Consider the following 18,652-nt stretch of genomic DNA (forward strand, 5'->3'; position numbering starts at 1 on the left):
AATATAGATTCTTAGATCCGATGTGCCATCTAGTTGATGTCACTTAATCCTCCAGATGTACGTAGATAAGCAGGCAAGGATGTGAACCAAATTTTGGATTTGTTTTGGATTGATTTCCATCGTGTCATTTTGACACAAAAGGTGGCAACATTCACAAAAAAGTGGTTTAAGTCATACATAAACATAGAGTCGCTCTTGCGTGTGAAGAAATATGTGACACTTAATCTTTGCGTGTTTGCATGCAGTCAAATGAAATCTCATCATTAAACCATGAAAGCAGTAGTCACAATCAAATCCCAGTCTGGTGTATTGAGGGAGTGTTTGCAGTCCTTGGGCTGAGTGAAAGTGGGATTTGGTTGTGGTTGTGGTCTGATCTGTCTGTTCAAATGAAGGTTGCGTCAAGGACACTGCTGTTGTGAGCGCTACGAGCTCGCGCTTCAAATAGTTGCTTAATCGGAGCCGACTTCTCCTGCTCCGACTGGGTAATGCGTTCACTCTTCTCCGTCACCTCCTGAGACAAGACCAAGAACGGGAAAGTGAGTCATGATAAAATCTATTTGATAAAATCATTTTGTATTACTCACAGTCTCACAGTGTTCAAATCATATTTAATCATGTATTTGCAACATTCATAGCTTCACTTGCTTTGAGACTAGAGTTTACAGCAAAACTGAGCATTTTTAGAATTTTAATAAAAAAACATTTTTGACATAACAGGTAAATATTCATTGGACCATTAATGTTCTACAGTGTGTGTGTGTGTGTGTGTGTGTGTGTGTGTACTACTTGTAGCTACATGGTAGTTGGACCTAGTAAACAACTTATTGTATATCAGTTCACATTAAATCATTTTATTTATTGCATGAACATAAATGAATTGATTAATTTCCAAAGGCTTATAACCTCTTGATGAACCATTTGTCTGTACTACTTATAATCCATCAAGAAGTAATTCATGCCACCCAACACAATTCACACCTCACACAGGTGATAGTCCTTCAAGCTATTTTTCAAACTTACATGGTTCTCGCATGCCGAACACCACATCAAGTTGTTCATGTACATTCAGAAAATACAGAGAAAATAAAACCGCTTTCCTCCTTTGAAAATCTTTCACTGTCAAAGCGTTGCACTTGCTCAAAGTCTTTTCCACATGCAAATAACCTTCCCTTCTCTTGCCTCTAAATTCCCTCTCCATCTTAACTTTGGGACTGTCATGTCTGAAAAGAATGTTCTAGCATCAATGTGATTCTTAAGACTGAGGTAATACTAAATTAAAAGCAGGATAATGAGAAACTAGTAGGAAATACAGTATGTATGTTTACAATGAGGCCTTGAACCCATTCAGGAAAGTAGACACAGAGGAAGACATGACTGTTCAGTCTTTGCAAATAAATCGCACTAGACTGAAAAGCTTACTGAGGACTGAATAAATATGTACTCCAGGTCAAACCTACAAGATCACCAGGTGCCAGGTGTGTTCATTTGGAAGACACCTTTAACAGTATGCAGAACACGGGATAATGTTTGTGCAAATAATATTAATATGCAAGAGTTTGTACAAGGGATGAGATTTACGGTCAGTCCAATTTTTCATCCATCTGCAAGTCTGCAGTTGAGTTAAATCCTTCATGTATCTTTTTTCTTTTTTTGGGGGGGGATGTTCTGGAAAAAGTGTGTTTTGATGAACACTTTCATATTTGCTCCTCTGTAGGTCATGTAAGCACATAGGTGTTAGAAATAATAGAGATAGGTTAAGGTTACTATCAATTTCACACATACATTAATGCATGCTGAAATATCACAGAGACTGCAGAACAGCGGATGTCCATCATTCTGTCTGATTGTACTGTTGCAAACATGTAATCCTGTATCAGCTACTACATTGTGTTAATAGATCTGAAATTGCCAATACAGAAAATTAAATCAATGTTACTATGGTTAATATGGTGAGGACTATCATTCTGTTGGACAAGCTGAAGCGAGACAACTTATTTTTGACAGACCAGGGTTCAATTGTTTGGAGCGCATGAGATGACTGACGAACTAAAGAAAAGTAAAATCGTTCCATACCAAATAAGCCAGGTGTGAATGCGCTCTCAAGAGTTATTTTTGCATTCCAAGAGTAGTAGCTGGAAAGTTCATATAATGGCTAAAATCTAAGATGCACTAATACATGGATTTTGGAATTTCATGTTAGAAGAGTGTTCAGCAAAAATGTGTTTTCCAGATTTACACTTGCATGTTTGATTCATTTGTTCATTCAAAACACACTTTAAAGATATATTTGAAACGGACAAACAAATCCTGGCATCTATTGAAATTGTCAGTCCATGATTCTTAATCAGGGCTGAGTTTCTTAATGAATGAAGCATACGATTCGTTGTTAAATGGTAGAGCGGGCATCACAATGAACACTCTCTCCCAGTTCCGATCGTTACTTTTCAGTGCTTGGGAAAGCGAGTCCTGACATTTGCAACATTCATCATGCTAACAATGGGCCTCATTTATCAATCGTTTTGTAAAGTTGTGTGCAAATGTTTTTGTAGGCCATTACTGAGTGCATTCAAGGCACAGTTGATTTATATAGTGACACCCACAAAATTCCATAAAAGACAGGACACAGAAAGCTGAAAATGACAAAATTACGACTAAATATTAAAAGAATGCCTCCTAAAGGCATTGTGCACTAAAGGCTCAATTATACTAGCTTTTAATTATGCATGTGCAAGATGGATGTCACATGTATCCTGCGGCCATTTGGCGTGTCAACCGTGCACATCCTCAGAAATGAAGGCGATGCAGGCACATGGTGCAATACCGGTGTAAACAGTGGGGGCAGTATAGCACCATGTGACACTGTATCTACAACTGAATAAACAAACTAATCCATTCATCCATCTTCTATACCACTCGGGGGTACCTGGAACTATCCCAGGGAGCATCGGGCACAACCCTGGACAGGGTGCCAATCTGTCGCAGGGCACAATTATATACACATTCACACACTATGGACACTTTGGACATGCCAATTAGCCTACCATGCTTTGGACTGGGGAGGAAACCAGTGTACCCAGAGGAAACCCCCACAGCACAGGGAGAACATGCAAACTCCGCACACACAGGCTTGAATCAAACCTCCAACCCTGGTGGTGTGAGGCGAACATGCTAACGACTAAGCCAATGTGTGCCCTTAAACACACTAATGTTGTGTCTCAAATCACAAACGTGTGTACTATTTTAATGGGACACAGATTTTTGGATCCAACATGCCATCTAGTGGATGTCACTTAATCCTCCAGATGTACATAGATAAGCAGGCAAAGATGCGAACTCAATTTTGGAGTTCTTTCGTGTCATTAATTTCAAGCAAGTTAATGATTTACACAAATATTTCAATGGAAATAAATTTAAACTTGACTGTGTAATCCCATATATAAACTTGCAAATGCCAGTTATGAGATTAGAAGCAGAATAATTAAGGTTTACATTAGTGATGTACATTTACTCAAACTTTCATAGTTTACGAACATTTCGTCCGAACTGAATGTATTTTCATGTATACTAAATTTCTTGTGTAAACGCTTGTGTGAACAATGTTTGTAGCCAGTTTGATAAATGAGGCCCAGTATGACAAAAGTTCATAATCTGAGAACACTAAATGTTTCTTTGTCTGACTAGTTATATGGTGGGTTCAGGAGTGTAAAGATAGGTGGCTAAGCCATAACATTCAGGTCCAGTCATAAAAATAAAAAAAAATTTAAAAAGAAGAAAAAAAATCTTGAAGGTTAAAGTACATTTCAAGCTCAGGCTAAAAGCCACTGATCTGTCAACATCTGTCAGTGCACAAAATGTGGCAGCATTCACACAAAAGTGGTTTAAGTCATACATAAACATAGAGTCACTCTTGCGTGTGAAGAAATATGTGACATTTAACCTTTGCGTGTTTGCATGCAGTCAAATGAAATCTCATCATTACACCATGAAAGCAGTAGTCACAATCAAATCCCAGTCTGGTGTATTGAGGGAGTGTTTGCAGTCCTTGGGCTGAGTAAAAGTGGGATTTGGTTGTGGTTGTGGTCTGATCTGTCTGTTCATATGAAGGTTGAGTCTAGGACACTGTTGTCGTGAGCGCTACGAGCTCGGGCTTCAAATAGTTGCTTAATCAGAGCCGACTTCTCCTGCTCCAACTGGGTAATGCGTTCACTCTTCTCCGTCACCTCCTGAGACAAGAACAAGAACGGGAAAATGAGTCAGGATCAAATCATTTGTATTACTCACAGTCTCACAGTGCTCAGATCATACAGTCCCCTCCAGAAGTATTGGAACAGCAATGCCGATTCTCTTGTTTTCGCTATACATTGAAGACATTTGGTTTTCAAAATCAAAATATGACTATGAGACGACAGATCCGAATTTCATCTTTCATTTCCTGATATTTACATATAGATGTGTTAACTTTTTTAGAACAGTTTTTAGGTGAGCAAAAGTAGTGGAACAGATAAGTCTTGAAGTGAATTAAAGCAAATAACATTTAATATTTGGTTGCATATCCCTTGTTTGCAATAACCCCATCAAGCCGATGACCCACTGACATCACTGAACTGCTGCATTATTCCTTTGTGATGCTTTTCCAGGTTTTTACTGCAGCTTCATTCAGTTGTTGTTTGTTTGGAGGGGTTTCTCCCTTAAGTTTCCTCTTCAGGAGGTGAAATGCTGCTCAACAGGTTAAGGTCTGGTGATTGACTTGGCCAGTCTAGAACCTTCCACTTTTTCCTTCTGATGAAGTACTTTGTTGTGTTGGCAGTGCTTTTTGGGTCATTGTCTTGCTGCATGATGAAGTTGCTTCCAATCAGATTGGATGCATTTCTCTGTAAGCTGGAAGACTGGCTGTTTCTGCATTTTACTTCTGTATTCATTCTGCTGCTATCATCATGAATGACAATATCAATAAAGATTAGTGAGCCTGTTCCAGAAGCAGAAATGCAAGCTCAAGCCATGACACTGCCTCCACCATGCTTGAGTGATGAGTTTCTACGCTTTGGATCATGAGCAAATCCTTTCTTTTTCCACACTTTGGCCTTTCCATTAATTTGGTACAGGTTAAGCTTGGTTCCAGAACCTTTGTGGCTCGTCTCTGCATTTCTTTGCAAATTCCAATCAGGCTTTCTGATTCTTACTGCTCATGAGTGGTTTGCATCCTGTGGTACGGCCTCTATATTTCTGCACTTGAAGTCTTCTTTGAATGGTGGATTGTGAAACTTCACCCCTGCCCTGTGAATATTGTTGGTGAAGTCACTAACTGTTGTTTTGGGGTTTTTCTTCACAGCTCTCACAATGTTTCTTTCATCAACTGCTGTAGTTTTCCTTGGTTTACCTGTTCTATGTCTGTGTTGTTAGTACACCAGTGGTTTCTTTCTTTTTCAGAACATTCCAAATTGTTGCATTGGCTATGCCCAATGTTTGTGCAATGGCTCTGATAGATTTTCCCTTTCCTCAGCTTCAAAATGGCTTGCTTTTCTCCCATAGACAGCTCTCTGGACTTCATGTTGGTTTATCCTTTTTAACAACAAATGCAGTCTTCACAGGCAAAACCTAGGGCTCAAACCAAGGGTAGACTTTCTCAGCTCTTAATTTGTAAACAAGTGATTTAACAGAGCACATCTGGGCAAAAAGAAACACCACATCAGTCACATCAGGAAATGAAAGCTGAAATTCTGATCTATTGTCTCATTCATTTTTTGATCTCAAACCCAAATGTCTTTAACGTATAGCTAGAAAAAGAATTGGCCATTTTGTTTCAATCTTTTGGAGGGGATGGTATTTAATCATTTATTTGCAACATTCATAGCTTCACTTGCTTGGAGTTTAGAGTTTGTAGCGAAACTGAACACAAACACTTGCAGCAACTATTAAGGGACAGTTGGGTACTTGAAAAAGAAAAACACAAGTAATTAATTACTCAATATGTAAGGAATAAAGTTCTTAAAGGCATGTTATTATAGGAAAATAATCAGTGGTGTAGTTACTGTTACCACCCAGAGTTGATCATTTTCCTATAACAGCATGTTCTGAAGTGTTTTATTCCTCTTATACCACAGCAATGTGTCCAACTATCAAAATTTTTTATATATTTATTATCAAATTCATACTTTACATCCATTTATAGTTACATTTACTGTTGTTGGATGTACACAAAACAAGTTAGTTCCTGTTATTACAATTAACATGGCATTAATAAGACAAAAAACACAGTCCTCTCTCCTGAGTTGTTACTATACAACTGTTACTATACAAAACAATAACATACATGAAGAAGAAGTTTATTAATATAAAGTTGTGATTTGCAAGTACACTTCATCTTAGCAAACTAATTCATTCATCTTAGATGACTTTAACACTCTTAAAAACTCTGCTTTGAACTGGCTTCATAGTGAATTGCTTTGGAGAAATACTGGCAAATAACTGCATGAATGTGAATGTAAATCTTGTCTGATTTCCTACTTTCATATCTATTACGCCTGATTTGTCCGGCTGAGACTTAAGTCAATAATTTTCTATGACATGGTGAAACATGTTAAGGGTTTAAACCTGTGTGAGAAGGTGGTTCTGGTCCTTCAGTCTCTGGATGGCCTGTGGAGGAGCAGGAACAGGCGGGACACTGGGGGAGAAGATAGAAGACTGTCCGTTTGGAGAGGGGAATGACTGCCAAAGAAGAGAAAAGATTACATATTTTTCATTCATTTACATACAATAAATGTTACGGCATTGGATATTGAATGCAATTTCAGCCAGGAATTTTCATTTTAGTTCATCACTAGTATTTAAAAAACATTTACAAAAAGCTAATGTCAGAATGCAATATTACAGTTAGAAATAATAACCAGACAGTGTCTCTGGATTAACTGCTTAAGTGTGAAAAAACTGCGACAAAATGGCGCATGTGACTCCTCACTGATAAACTCAACTCTGAATACGGCCCATCCAACTCGTTCACCAAACTGTCCCAATAATTTGAATATAGTGAGATAAAGACAATAAACTAACCATTCCAGAGCAGGAAATGAGCTCATTAAGGCAGCGGTTCACTTCCTGTAGTTTGGGCAGGAGGACATTCAGGCGACATTGATTGGATTCTGTCAGAAAATCCTAATGACAGAAAGACATGGATACAAATTAAGCCACCATTAGACATCTGTTATATGGAAATGCTGGATTTATAGTGTACACTGTATTTATATTATTAATTACTATTATTAACCCTAATTCTATTTATTACATAAATGTTATACCAATATAGCAATAATTTTTATAAATCTCAGTAATTGAAAATATTTACAATATTTATGGAAACCAGCACAAAAAGCCCTTTCACTTGATGGTGGTAAGAGATTAATAATTCTGCTGTATATTTTCAAATATATATATATATATATATATATATATATATATATATATATATATATATATATATATATATTCATTGGCCCATTGATGTTCTACAGTGTGTGTGTGTGTGTGTGTGTGTGTGTGTGTGTGTGTGTGTGTGTGTGTGTGTTACGCACAGTGAGGTGGCCACTCTGCCCGACGAGCCTCTGTCTCTCGTTCACGCTGTGGATTTGGCTCTGGTACCACTCTCTCGCTCTCTCCACCACATCCAGTCCAGACAGCAGTGAGTCCTTCTCCTGTTCCAGCTCCTTCATCTGCTTTAGCTGTAGATCATGTATATTTAGCTGTATGACCATGTGGTTACCAGGCAAAGCATTTCACCAATTAGCTACGGGTTTCATAAATGAATCCTTCATAATAAAATAACAGCAGGATGATGACAACCCTGAATGGATTTATTCTGTAAGTCAAAAATACAATCCCTTAAACCTGGTACCAGGCTCTCTTTAACTGCAGTCGGTATTGGAGGAAAATATCTGATAGGAATAATTACTGTGATAAAGAAAGATTTTGATCATTTTTTTAGATACAAAAGCATCATCCTAATAAACGTTCTCATCATTAAGACTTGCTAAGCAATATATTTTTGTCTTAAACTGGCTTCTGCAAATTTAGTACCTGCTCTTCAGTCGTATTAATTTGTGCACACACAATAGCCATTCTCAAAGTCACTTTCAGGTTGCCTTTGCATAGACACCACTCTGTATTTGGCATTTTTAGATATAAACGCTCCAAATTGCATATTCACTCAAAAGCAATCATGTAAAACTGCACAACATGTGCTATTTTGCTCACAGTGCAATCTCAAAGAAATCTTTAGTTACCTTTAGTAGGTTAAAGATTTTGCTGTTTTAGTAGAAAACAGCAAGTCTGAATTTGCTGCACAAATGCATACAGAGTGCAGTTCCTTTTTAACAGCCAACCCTTCACTTGAATTAGAGCAAAGGGATGTCATGAAGCACGAGCGAGAGAGAGAGAGAGAGAGAGAGAGAGAGAGAGAGAGAGAGCTCAAGGGGAGAGGTGTGGGTCAGACCATGTGTTTGTGTGTGGTCTAAATCCTCTTTGTAAAAGAGAAACAGAGCAGGGGGAGCTGCGCAGGCAACATTACAAACAATACAGACAGACAACATGAGCCAATCGCAGAGTTAAAGTGATACGGTATGACAGACCATGACATCACCTGACAGAGAGAAAGACAGACATGAAGTGACTCTGGTTCTGCATTAACAAAGCAGGATAATATAAAAAAAACTTCAGAGTTAGTTTACATAGAGAAATTGCTAAGGCTTGAAAGCTTGCCATGATTTAAAGGGGCGTTAAATGTGTATGTGGGTGGGTGGAAAAGAGAAACAGGTTTGGTTTGTTCCATTATACAACCTTCAACTTGGAAATATGCCGTCACTAAAAAGGGAATACCAAATTGGAAACTCATGCAATATTTCCCAAGCTCATGAAATAAACACACCTAACGTCATACTGTAAACATTCGTTTTGCATACTTTTTAAGACTTTTTTAAAACAATGTTTTAGTTGCCATTCAACATTTCCAGGTAATTTGTGTCTAATAATACTAAAATGCAGGGATCTACTAGCCCTCTTGCTAACGTCATTATTCCAAGAATTTCAAGATGGAAAAGGGTATTGTATCAGTGAATGACTTTTCTAGCACTCGATGCACTCTAGGTGGACAGATAAAATGTTTAAAGGGCATGGGAACTGCCAAATATCACTCAAGGTGCTGTAATATGTCCTGTCAAATTCCACAGTTTGCCATACAACACACAGGTTTGCAGCAGACGTCCATGTTTTTCCCAAGTAAGAAGGCAGGAGTATTGATCCAGAAATGTTCCACTTTCAAGTACGATGGAACGCAGCACCTCCTTAATCCTTCACACCAGTTAATCATCAACATGCTGACACACCTCATGGCTGTCAGTTTAACCGTTCCAGAGTGCTCCCACCACAGCACCGACTCCATATACCGCACCATTCTGCATCTATTTCACCCACTCGCTCCCTCACTCGTTCACTCACCCAGTAGAAAAAGTGCAAGGCTTTGCTGGAGTACAGGCTGCTGCTGAGGGGGATGAAGACAGTGGTGTAGGCAGCCCAAACTGCACCAGCTCCCAGGCCCGGGGGCCCGAGCCGGCTCACCACCATGGGGATGGAGAGAGAAAAGGAAGAGAAGGAAGGAGGGGGAAGAAGGACTGGAGACAACAGAAGACGCAAGAGTCGAGTGTCAGAGAGTAAGACGGACAGATAAGTAAAGAAAGGCAAACACAGAAAGATAGAGAGAGAAAAGAGAGAGGCAGAGACAGAGAAGGGCAAAAGGACAGAAATGAAAGTTAGCAGAGGGGGAGCAGCACACACCAGGGGTGGGACAAAAAGGGGGAACAAGGGGAGGGGCGATTGGTGTGAAGAGGGGGAGTGGTAAGTGGTGGTCATGGATAATGCAGCACACAGCTCTAGTCTTTTTTGTCCTTTTAGAAAAACAGTTAACACTTTGCACACCGTCACCCTAACCATCCTGCGTTCGTTACAGTGTAATGGCAGGATTATTAATATTCAGGTGTGACTCAAGTAAACTATAAAAGACCCAAAAGTTAAGGAAGAGTACAGATGGAAACCATATGGGTTTTCTAAATAAACAAAAACTTCCCAAATGAAAGCCCTCACTTATGTTTGCTGTTTTTGAAAGAAAGAAAAAAAAGAAAGAAAAAGAAGAAAAACACACAATTCTTGACAGTTACATAAGCCAAGCACAAGAAAACTACTTGGGTCCAAGAACTTCTTTGCAAGTAGTACCCCTGTAGCTAATTTGTGTAAGGTAAACATGGAAAACTAGAGGATAAGTAGATGGACATACCATTCAAGTGTCATGATAATCAGCCAATTCTAAACGTGTCAAATGCTTCCTAAAAGTGACTGGCCAATGGCAGCCAGGGCAAGCTAATCATAGAATAAAAGATGGCATAGTTTACATCATTTCAACATAATTTCAACAATTTTCAGAGAAACAGTTACTTCAATGTTATAGCACCCACATTATACCAATGTCAAAAATTCGTATCTCCACAGTAATATTCATAGACCATATCTATAGATCGTAATCCATTATCCCTCTGCAATCTCTGTAAGACAAAGTCTGAAGATGCTTTAAGCCAATGTTTGTGAAGATTTGATCAAATTGGTGACCAAAGAAGAGTAAAACAATCTTGCGTATTATGCAAATGAACTCAAAATCCAAGTGGACTGAGCATAATAGACTTTTTGTGTTGTATGAGTTAAGGAATAAGAAAGACACCTCATGGTTTCTAAGATGTGAGTGAAAATACTCTCTTATAATGCCACAGGTTGATCACGCTTGCCTGAGTAGGGGAGGGCATAATACTTACTAAGCTTCATGTCCCTACGATTTCCAGTTTGGTCTGCACAATTGGTGCTTGGACCCCTAAACTCAAAGGATTATACTTGGGGGAGGGAGCACTCTACGGCTTCGGATGAAAAATATCTATGTTTTTACACTGCAAAATTATGAATAACTACTATGTTAAATATCAATCAATCAATCAATTAAGCATTTCAAGTCTCAGCTTAATAAAGTTATTCATATTATTCAGTAACTACTGTTTTACTATATTCTACAGGAGTATAATTCTCGACCCACAGATGACTTGTGGGAGTTTAAGTCATTAAACATAGATTTAAGCTGTGTCAAAGAGCAGCTTAGAGCAATTTTTGGGAGGGAACAGTTGCATTTCAAACACATCGAAGTCAAGAAAAGCAAAGATTTGACATGCAGCAATTACTGTTTACTGATTTATCTGATTTATTATATACTGTTCTACACATCCAAACCGGTTGTATTCAAACCCAAAGTGCACCATTTATTCCTGCTGAAGGCTACAGTGGCGCCTGAACGAGTTTGGCTTTGTTCGTTTCATACCATTCCATAATCGAGCCCGTTAGTGATGGTGTGTCGTCTCGGCTCTTCCCGGCTCCTGCTGTGCCGCCTGGTCGCCGTGAACCCTGTAGTAGTCTCACTCTGTGACCGAGGCAGACCAACACGTTCACCCTGCTGCTGACCTGAGATTGAGGAAAAAAAGGAAGACGATAAGGAGAAGACGAGAAGATTTATTTTGGAATTTGAATTTAATAAACAGCTTCTGGATGGGGTGTTGATACACATCATAATAACACTTCTAGCACTCAGTACCACAAGATGGAGCTAGTCTTGAATTAAGACGTATGGCTTTTTTTTTTTTTTTTTAACTTGTTTTAGGGATACACATAATAACAAACATAACAAAATACACATCCTGAATTCACATGTAAGTGTATTACAATGCACTGAAAATACATTGTGCAACATTTGCCCTCTCATGACATAGCCTATATACCACAATCCTGTGCGGAAAAGAGCAGGTTAATTACTCATTGTAATTACAATGAGTCCTTAATACATTGTATTAAGTATTGATTACTCATACAAGCAACCTGTCGTATCCTATCCTCAGGCTCTTCCTCTGTAAAATCGAATTAAAACGCAATTGTACATAGCTACCAAACGGCTTTCAACTGAGCCGCTAAAGGACGTTTAGTTGTGAAAGTGAATGAGAGGAGCTGATTAAATAGCACTAACCACACCTATTGCTAATGTATTAATTCAAAACCTGACACTTTTTATAATTACTTATTTTCGTCATGTTTAGACCTGTAACAATGTCATCCCATCCATTTCACATACGGCTTATCCTACACAGGGTCGCGGGGAGCCTGGAGCCTATCCCAGGGATCTTGGGGCATAAGGCGGACGGGGTTCCAACCCATCGCAGTATAATCATACTCACACACTACGGACAATTTAGAAATGCCAATCAGCCTACAACACATGTCTTTGGACTGAGGGAGGAAACGAGAGCACCCGGAGTAAACCTCAAAACACAGGGAGAACATGCAAACTCCACGCACACAGAGTGAAGGCGGGATTTGAACTCCCAACCCTCGAGGTGTGAGACAAACATGCTCTGCAACAATGTTCATGAACAAATCCAAAATATATTAGCCGCACCCACTTCATGAAAAGCATCTGACGGTACAGTACTGTAAATTTATTGTGCAATGACAAAAGCAGTTTAGTAGCAACTGTTGCCCAAACTCACTGTAATTTACAGTAAAATCTATGTTACATTTTTTATTTAATTACACAGCAGTAGCCCCGATACTCAGGACAAGCAGATTTTGCGCCTGAGCTAGTATTTTCTGGTTGGAATTACAATGAAGTATGTTCAGAAGGCCAGAGAAGGGAGAAGACATGTACACACAATCTTTTTAGAATCAGGCACACGGTGAAAAAGAAAAAAAAATAGAGTCAGCTCCAGAATTATTGCCACCCTTGGTAAAGATGAGTAAAAGATGTACGGTTAATTGCTCAATTTAAGCTTTTTAAGCAAAATTTTTTTAAAAAAATGTTTCAATCCTGAACAAAACCACGTTTATTGTCAACCCTACATTTAGTTTGGTGTGCCAACATAACAGCACTGAGTCTACTCTTAAAATATTTAACATAGAGGAATACTGAGCATGCAATCTGAGACCTCAATAAAGGTGGAGGTACCAATAATTCTGGAGCTGACTGCAAATCTCAAAAATAACCTGTATATGATCAGCATGATGGAAATCTGTTGTGGCAATAGGGAATTTAAATCGATGTGCAATATGACAACATCAAGTCACACCAGGGGCAAAAAAAAAAAAAAAAGAATGTTTTTTTAACCAAAAGGCAGTGAGAGACAACACTTCCGTTTACTTTTGAGCTGAGGGAGAGAATATAATATCACTCAACTGCGACTTTTCATCCTGCAACTGCGAGTTGCGTGAAAATATCTTACAAAAAATTAATGAATTAATAAATGGCAAGATATAAAAGGTGCAGTTGAGTGATATTATCTCGGAAGCGCGAGATAAAAACTTGCAACCGTGCGATATTTATTCAAGTGATATAAAGTCATAAGTGCAAGACAAATCTGTCTAATATTTCCTCATAGGTGGTAGATTTAGGTTGCTCATTTTAAGATGAGTTTTTCCATAATTATGAAGAAATGAAATGTGTCGTTAATAAATTATTCATTATTAATTATCTTTAACATGCCTTGTACAGTAACATTCTCAACATGTATTGTAACATCTTTCATCCACTTGGATCCAAAGCTTTAGCACCACCTTCCCTCATCATTTCTCTGAACAGTTAACACCTCAGGCCTGGGAAGTCTCTTCCTACGATAATTACACATACCAAATGCTTAACAGCGCAAATGTTAATCTCCAATGACAAATGGCTCAAGCCGGGGGAGTTCAGGGTGTGACTCTTCAGGAAAAAACAACTTGACTTACAAAGACTTTTCAAATGTCTATTACAACGTTGTTCAGGGTACTCCGGATCAGGCTCTAAGGTTCTCAACGGATGGTATCATTTGTACAAGACAAGTGCCGACAAGCTCCAATGCCCAGCCCCTTGTGTGTCAAATCAAGATAGAGATGAAATGTAGGAGCATGGTGTTTGGAGGAAGTTTGGAGGAAAATAACTTTCTGGAATGGAAGTTCATGAGTTCATTGTTACTGAATGCATATTTGTTGATTTGCCAAATAATACAGCTGAAGATTCTCTCTTTTTTCCATTCACATACATAGCATTCCTTTCTGCTGTCATTTCTCCTGTCTTGAAAAGTATTTTGAAAATGACCCCTAGTCCACCAGGGGTTGGACAGGTTTCAATTCACCAGTTCAAGCAAGAAAAAAATGACATCACTCCAGACCTGATTTGCAGCCTCCCTGCTTGTGATGTAAGAGCCAAGGCATGGTATTACTGTACACCGCCCCTGGCAATGTCATGCTCATATTTCCAAATATTTGAGGAGGAGAGAGAAAATCGCAGAAGTGAAAAAATGTAGCCTGTAAGTCAAAACATGAAGCACTCACAAGCAGTGATCTGGAACGAGGATTCAAATCAAATCCAGTCAGACTTTTGCTAGAAGACTAACTGATCATGTGATACTGCCAAGTATGTTTGTTCTGGTGGCCTGGTATAATTAGCATAATTTTTTGTCCTGACTATCCTATTTAGTGTGAGTTAATTCAGTGCTGGAGGTGGCTGACTCAATCTGAGCTAGTTGTAGTGGCTCGGTGGTTACGGCTCAGAAGGTCATGTGTCCAAATCCCAGCACCACCAAACTGCCGTGGTTGGGTCCTTGAGCAAGACTATTAACCTTCAGCTCAGTATGCTGCATCAATTGTAAGTTGCTTGTTTTTAAAAGCATCAGACAAATATGCAAATGTTCTTGATTATGTGTTCTTTTATACTATGTAAGATATTACAGGACTTTACTGTAAATATGTTTTACAGTTGTTTTTGCTGTCAATTTTATAGTTCTTTTCCAGCCATTATTTTTACAGCATGCATGATGCCTTGAGATGGACTGACATCCCATCCATCTATTTATTTTCTGAACCGCATCTCCTACACAGTGTCACGGAGAGCCTGGAGCCTATCCCAGGGGACTCAGGGTGCCAACCCATCATACTTGCACACACCCATTCACACACTACGGACAATTTTGAGATGCCAATCTCTAAAGCCTACAGTGCATGACAATGGACTGGGGGAGGAAACCAGAGTACTTGAACCACAGGGAGAACATGCAAATTCTGTGCACACAGAGTGGAGACAGGACTCGAACCCAAACCCCAGAGGTAGAAAGCAAATTAAACTAATCCACTGTGCCACCTGGGAATGACATCCCATTCACCCTCATACCCAGTGTTCCCAGGATAGGCTCCAGATCCACAATGACCCTCATCAGGAGGATCTTGATAATGAAGTTCCTTTTGATCTCTCATAAATAAATAAAAAATCACAGACCCCTTGCGGTCCCAGGGCCAAACAACAACAGGTATAGGAAATGAATTAATGAATGCATATAATTAAGTAGTTTAGGTGTGTAGGCAATTGCAAAGAACTTACTTGTCTTGTGAAAAGACTCTACCGGGATTGATTCGACTGACTGCACGCGGGTGGGCTGCTGCTGCACCTTTTTCCCCATGCGATTCGAATCAGACCGGTTAGGCGCGCGCTCGGGCGCCACGGGAACGCGCTCCAGGCTCCTGCCACTCCTCGTGCATGGCTGAGCACTGGGATTCGGGTACGACGAGGAACCGCTCGCGCAGTATTTGTTTGAATTGGTGCACGCACAGCCCCTGCTGTCGTACTGCTGTCGCGCGCGGTTCTGTAGCGTTGCGCTCGCGCGGCTGTGCTGAACATTAGTCCCGTTGCTCGGTCCGAGAGGTCGCACTTTATTATGCGGTTGCGCTTTGAAGCCGTTCGGATGCTGGAAGTGTTGCTTTTGAGAGTGGTTTGAAGCTTGTGCTTTGTCAGGATTCAGGACGGAGGATCGAAGTCCCGAGACGAAGCGCTCGAAGGTGAGGCAGCCGTGCGGTGGTGTGACGCGCCTCAGACTCTCCAACACACCGCCGGGGAGATCCTGCGTTTCCGCGCCCTGCCACCGACTTTCGATCTCCGAGATGTGCACGTAGCCTCGCTTTCCGTCGTCTAAAATATCGAACAAAGTCCGCAGGCTGTGCAGAAAAGCTTTGGGTAAACCCTCGGTGTTAAACTCTGCGCCTTGTGCTTGCATGCTGGAGTTTTTTAAAGCTTTTGTTTTATTGTCAGTGCACTCCTTACTGACAGCGGTGCTGGTTAGTCCGGTCTGTATGCAGCTGGGATCTGTTGCGATCAAAGCCATGAGGCTCTAAAAACAGATCACGATCTATAAATTGTATAAATCACTATCACTGTGATCCATCCAGGAATTAAATCAAACGCATCATCTGGATACTTTTCTTCCCACCCAGTTCTCTCTCTCTCTCTCTCTCTCTCTCTCTCTCTCTCTTCCAGAAATTCCCTCTAAACCCGCACAACTTTCTCCACCACATTTCATTTTTCTTTTTTTTCCCTTTCCAATAGATCCGCCCTTCGAACGGTTGCTCATCGACGCTCTCATTGGCTGCTCGCTGAACTGCTCCACGCTGATTGGCTGCTACAAAAGCAACAGGGTTTGAGTTTTGTTCTTTAGAGATTTGAATAGCAGTTGGCCAGGAGGTTGTTTAGTTCTATAGTCTCCAGATGGATATGAAACATAATAGTTCTCTCCTCTTTTTTTTTCTTTTTTCTTCAAAGAAACACATTTTATACTATTTTAGCCTACTAATGGAGTGTGATCCAAGCAGGAGTTCCTGCAGTAAGAGTATATAGAGAAATTGCCACTTCATCATGCAATCTGTTGGACATCAACTGACCATTAATTATTTTCAGTGGATTCATTCATTCATTCAAGTACAGGAGGTCTACTTTAACAATTCTATAGTGACAGTTGTAGCAGACAACTGTAACTTTTTTCTTATTCAATGATGATTTAATGCTGGTGGCAAGTGCTGTTAGAAGCACGACACAAGGCAAGGGACAACCTAGACGGGGTGCCAACTCATCGCACACCCATTCATACACTACGGACAATTTGGAAACGCCAATTACCCTACAGCACATGTTTTTGGACTGGGGGAGTACCCGGAGGAAACCCCTGAAGCACGAGGAGAACATGCAATATACGATTTAAGTGATAATTCTGCAATGTTAAAATAAATTCCTTGTCATTGATGATCCAAAATGTTAATAAAAAAAAGTTTTCTTACACAATTAAATTTTTTCTACAAAAAGCACTTGAACACACACCATGTCATAATCATGAGCTCTGAACTTGTACGTACAATCTTCAAAGGAGGACTTGAAGGAAACATGAATTACAGACTTCATATTTCCCACACAGCATCATACATGCTGTTACAGTTACATGCATGGATTTAGAGAAAACAAACGTGTTAGAATTGTGCCACTTTACAGTTGTGCTGGCTTTCCCTAACCGCTTCATCCTGGTCAGGGACGCAGTGGATCCGCAGCCTGTCCCAGGAACACTAGGTGTGAAGCAGGAATACATCATGGATGGGACACCAGTGCACCATCCACACACATTCACACACTGGAAAACTCTGAGGAAACCCACTCTTAAAATGGGAGAACATGCAAAGGAACTCCACACAGACAGCAACCTGAGCTCAGGATTGAACTGGAGGCACTGGAGCTGTGAGGTGTCAATAATACACCGCTGCACAACATGTTATTTACTTTCAAAATATAAACCTAAATTAATATCCTGAAATCAGAAATAATAGCCTAGACTCTGTCTTTTTGTACTGTAGCTGAAAAGAAAAGCTCCTTGTCCCTTTCAGCTATGCTTGGCTCAGCTTATCCAGAACCAAATCAGAGCCAAACCTCTAAGCGCTTGTGCATACACTCAAAAATTTTACAAAGGAAAATAAGGTTTAAGTTAGACAGTCTGGAAGCAAAAAAAAAAAAAAGGTCTGTTGATTCAAAGAAATGATGATGGTCATAAAAGATATAACAACAAATATTCATGTACACGCATTTGAGGCACAAAACATGAAGGAATAGCAAACATCGACAGAGGATGTTTTTAATTTTCCGATATAGAAAGAACAGCAGGGCAAAATTCACTACTTGACCCACTCCATTTTGAATAGTGTATTAGAAATGAAATTCACTGTCATGATGGCAGATTTGATGGTGGAAACAAACACTGTAGGATGACGTAGGGTAATGATTCTAGCACACAGCTCCAGGGTCTTGAGTTCGATCCTGAGCTGTGGATCCATCGTGACCTGACCAGGATAAAGCAGTTCCTAAAAAACAAATTAACAAATGAACAAAGACACAAGACTAGAAAGAGTCCAGGAAGTGTTGCACTAGTGTTTTAGTTGTAGGACTTAAGTTCCTCAGGAGAAAAAAGCCTGATCATTAAATAGTCCTCATGCATGATCACTCTTCTTGTATGTTGAGGTCCTCTCACTGTATGTTTCACAATAATGCAATCAAACATACACTTTTTAATTGAAGTTCTGAACTACCTACAATGCTAAATCATGCATAAGTATTCATATTCTATCCTCAGTTGTCTTTCCTTTTTAGATCTTTCGAGGTTCAAAATACACTGATACTGGGCCACAGAGTTTTATTTTAAAAGAAATGTTTCAAAGCTTTTATATAATATGAATTGCTCTGGATTAGTGTATATAT

The 18,652-nt window shown here is 39.6% G+C and overlaps 1 protein-coding gene across 1 annotated transcript; it reads right to left on the minus strand.

The window, feature by feature from the left end:
- Positions 1 to 835: 835 nt before the first annotated feature.
- Positions 836 to 16,767, minus strand: sapcd2 (suppressor APC domain containing 2). Its single transcript, XM_017460767.3, has 6 exons — positions 15,470 to 16,767; positions 11,396 to 11,535; positions 7,566 to 7,712; positions 7,048 to 7,149; positions 6,592 to 6,705; positions 836 to 4,223 (listed from the first exon to the last, which is right to left on the minus strand). The coding sequence occupies exons 1-6, from the start codon at positions 16,245 to 16,247 to the stop codon at positions 4,095 to 4,097; spliced, it is 1,410 nt and encodes a 469-aa protein (XP_017316256.1). The 5' UTR covers positions 16,248 to 16,767; the 3' UTR covers positions 836 to 4,094.
- Between the last annotated feature and the right edge of the window lie 1,885 nt (positions 16,768 to 18,652).

Source organism: Ictalurus punctatus, chromosome 28, assembly GCF_001660625.3.
Source record: "Ictalurus punctatus breed USDA103 chromosome 28, Coco_2.0, whole genome shotgun sequence".
Taxonomy (NCBI): domain Eukaryota; kingdom Metazoa; phylum Chordata; class Actinopteri; order Siluriformes; family Ictaluridae; genus Ictalurus; species Ictalurus punctatus.